The sequence below is a fragment of the Egretta garzetta genome, unplaced genomic scaffold (genome assembly GCF_000687185.1).
Source record: "Egretta garzetta isolate BGI_Z169 unplaced genomic scaffold, ASM68718v1 scaffold71, whole genome shotgun sequence".
NCBI classification, from domain to species: Eukaryota; Metazoa; Chordata; class Aves; order Pelecaniformes; family Ardeidae; genus Egretta; species Egretta garzetta.
This window is the reverse complement of record NW_009258618.1, coordinates 862,888-866,050: the sequence shown is the minus strand read 5'-3', so window position 1 is coordinate 866,050 and position 3,163 is coordinate 862,888. Positions and strand designations below refer to the sequence as shown.

Below are 3,163 nucleotides of genomic sequence, written 5' to 3'. Positions count from 1 at the left end.
ACAATCGCAGCACTTTACCCGAGTTTTTAAGACGCTTGTATAACGTTTAAGCAAATACTTGAAATGATTGCATTATTACTTAGAAGTTGCTAAATGCTGACCGGGGTTCTACGTCCACAAAATTCACGTCACCTCAGAGACCTCTCAGCAAAATCAGGCTCTTCCCTCGCTCCCCCGTTGCAGTGAACGCTGTAAGCGTTTCGAATCACACCGAAATCCTCTGGCTGTTCTACCTAGCTGGAGCTGTTAAATTTAATTACCTTTTCATAGACTTTGTTATTGCTTTGTGCACCGCTTCATCCCGAATCCCGCTCCAGTCTCAGATGATTAACTTCATGCCTCGCTGAGCTAATGGCAGCGCCGCAGCCCGGCTCGCACGCTGCCGAAGCTGCGGCTGCAGTCCTTTCCAGGAGAGAAGCAGATGCCCAGATAAGATAATGCAGATTTCTAAAACCTGCTCTTTATGTCGAAGTATTTTTAGAGTCCCGGCTTTACCGTGGAAACCAGCCCTCTGTCACTAGGCCATATAACGCCCGGAGACAACAGCAGTGTATGCAGGTGTAACAGAACATTTTTATTCCTTTTTGGAATAGTTAAGAATTTTATTCCTTTTTGGTAACTCCACGTTACTTCCATAAGGCCTAAAATAGTCAAGAAATTAGCAGTTTCTTGTGCGACTGGGAGCGGGCACCGGGCTCCCTTCCGCTCCCACGAGGTGACTTCCCAGGGGCAGCTCACAGCTAGGGTGGCCCTTCAAGCCCCCAGGAGCGGCAGGACAAATGCACGGCAAAGACAACCGTACCTGTGGTGCAGCTGCACACGGGCCAGCTCGTCCACCCAGCCTCGTCTCACCGTTGTAAAGCCGGCGTCGCCTGTGCCAGGCTTCCCGAGGCTGCCGCGGTGCCTGGCGAGGCTGGGATCGTGCTGGTGCGCAGGGATGGGCTCTGGCAGCCCCCGCTCCCTCTGCACCTTCAGCCTTCTCTGCGTGCAGCCACAAATCGGCCGTTCAGGGCAAGGAAGAAAATACCCCGGAGCCAAGCGATTCTCATAGCCGGCACAGACTCCGGCAGCCCAGAGGCAAGCGGGGGGGGGTCGGCCCACATCTAAGCAGTTCCTTGTTCCTTCTTTCAGGCTTGCCTGCGCTCTTGTTTCCAAAATCACATGATTGAAATCTGTGGATGTGGTCACTATATGTTTCCTTTACCTGAAGGGGTGAATTATTGCAATAACGAAGATAACCCAGGCTGGGGTAAGAACATGAACAAAACTAATTGCACAGCCCCAGGGTCCCGGCATGCAGGAAGGGTGGGAGCAGATGGGAGCATTATTTGTAAATGCAAGAGGTGAATGGTTTTTGCTCAGGTAAAGCGTCCCCATGGCTGTTTGGGTCAGCGCTGGGGAGAAGGGGCAAAATCTCAGTCCTGGCAGAGGGTCCTCAGCTTCCGCGCTGCCCCAGGGCAGGTAATGGGAGCCTCTGGGTACTGAAGGGAGGAAAAGAGCTAAAGCTCCAGGCCTCCACGCCCCAAGGGTTCAGGGACGAGCTGGCCCAAGCAGGGGTGAAGGGGCTCTGCAAGGATGCGCGGAGGCGGGGGGGGGTCTGGTGCTCTCCCATGGTGGGCACAGACCGGCAGCACGGCTCCGCAGTGCCGAAAGCGCTGACAGTGGGCGAGCTGGCTCCACAGAATCTGCCTGCGGGAAAAAAAATCATTTTTAGTTTATTATTAAATTGTCTGACCGGCAAGGGAGGTTAGAGGGGAAGACAGCAAACCTGTGCGGCAGGCTCCTACCTAAATGTTTGTTTTATTAAATGAAATTGATATAACCCAGCAAGCGGCATCCTTATCTAAACAGGTGCTTTGATTTTTTGTTTTCACCAAACAGCATATTGCTATTCATCATTGAGATCAAGTATAAGACACAGACAGATTTGTATCGACTCCTGTAAGGAAACGTGCAAGTAAGTACCCAAGCGGCTTCTGGCAGCTGTAGAGGCGGAGGGGATCCTGCATCGCGTCTCCCATCCCTGCTGACCTTTCTAAAATGGCAGCAGATCATGCAGGGCTGCTTTTTGGCGTGAGAACCCAAGCTCCATGACTTCAGAGGAGGGGAACCTTCTGTACCAATGCTCTCCTTTCCCCTCCCTAGCGACACGCAGTACAAGATGACCATCTCCATGGCCGACTGGCCGTCTGAAGCTTCGGAGGTAACGCTGACTTTGTGTTTTGAAGCATTCATTAATAATTACCTGTTCTTAGCCACATGAATCACTCAGTATTTTCAGAGCTAATGTCCAGGTAGCAAGTGCCTCTTTGCTAAATTACACATTTTCAGCGTGCAAACAAGCGCTGGTGCTGGGGCAGGAGGAGGGACACCCCCACAGGGGCTCCTCCTCTCCGGGGGTCCTGCACGGAGTCCTGCACCTCCCATGGGTTCCTGCCCTAGCAGGCGCCCGGAGAGGATGCTTCTGCTTGGGTCTGAATAAATTTTGTTTTCCTAGGACTGGATTTTCCATATTCTGTCTTACGAAAGGGACATGTCAACAAATGTGACTCTGGACAGGTAAGTGAAAGAACAGCTGCTTCACCTTCTCCGCTGAGCCTGTTAACAGTAGATTAACGCGAATCTTGGCAATGGGACGGAGCCCCTGTGGGCTAATGCAAAGGAAGGCCAAGATTTGGCACATCTTTGCCTGGAAGATACATAGAACAAATCCAAAACACACTTCATGCACACCCTCTGTTCTCCCTGGTGGCAAACCGGGTCAGACGAACGTGAGTTAGGTTAAACTCGGCATTAACCACAGCACTCGTCAGCAGCTGCACAGAGGAGTCTGGAAGCGCTGAAGCTGTGAACTGCCAGGGGCCAGCGCGTGGATCGCAACATTTGTCCCTTCACCCTGCATCTGCCAGCAGCAGCAGCAGGGAGGGGGCATGCACCAAAATTAGGGTCACTTCTGGGTTACCCTTTGAGAACCTAAACCCTGAATTAGTGGGAAAAGAAGAGGGTTTTTTTCCCCCGAGAAAAAAGAAATAGAGAATCTGGAAATGGTTTCACAGATATTGGCTGATCTGTACACATTAAGGCCCCAGTAACGCAGGCAGCCGTGATGCAGCTGCTCTGTGCGTGCACACAGGAACACAGGGTGCAGGGCACCGGGGGAGGG

General features: G+C 52.2%; 1 protein-coding gene across 1 annotated transcript in view; it reads left to right on the top strand.

Annotated features, from left to right (window-relative positions):
* SCNN1B (sodium channel epithelial 1 subunit beta) overlaps nucleotides 1-3,163 on the top strand; it is an 18,788-nt gene that overhangs the window by 14,438 nt on the left and 1,187 nt on the right. The window contains exons 8-11 of the mRNA XM_035903547.1: nucleotides 1,132-1,249; nucleotides 1,882-1,957; nucleotides 2,146-2,203; nucleotides 2,498-2,559. Coding sequence (XP_035759440.1) covers nucleotides 1,132-1,249; nucleotides 1,882-1,957; nucleotides 2,146-2,203; nucleotides 2,498-2,559 — 314 coding nt within the window. The remainder of the gene's footprint in view (nucleotides 1-1,131; nucleotides 1,250-1,881; nucleotides 1,958-2,145; nucleotides 2,204-2,497; nucleotides 2,560-3,163) is intronic.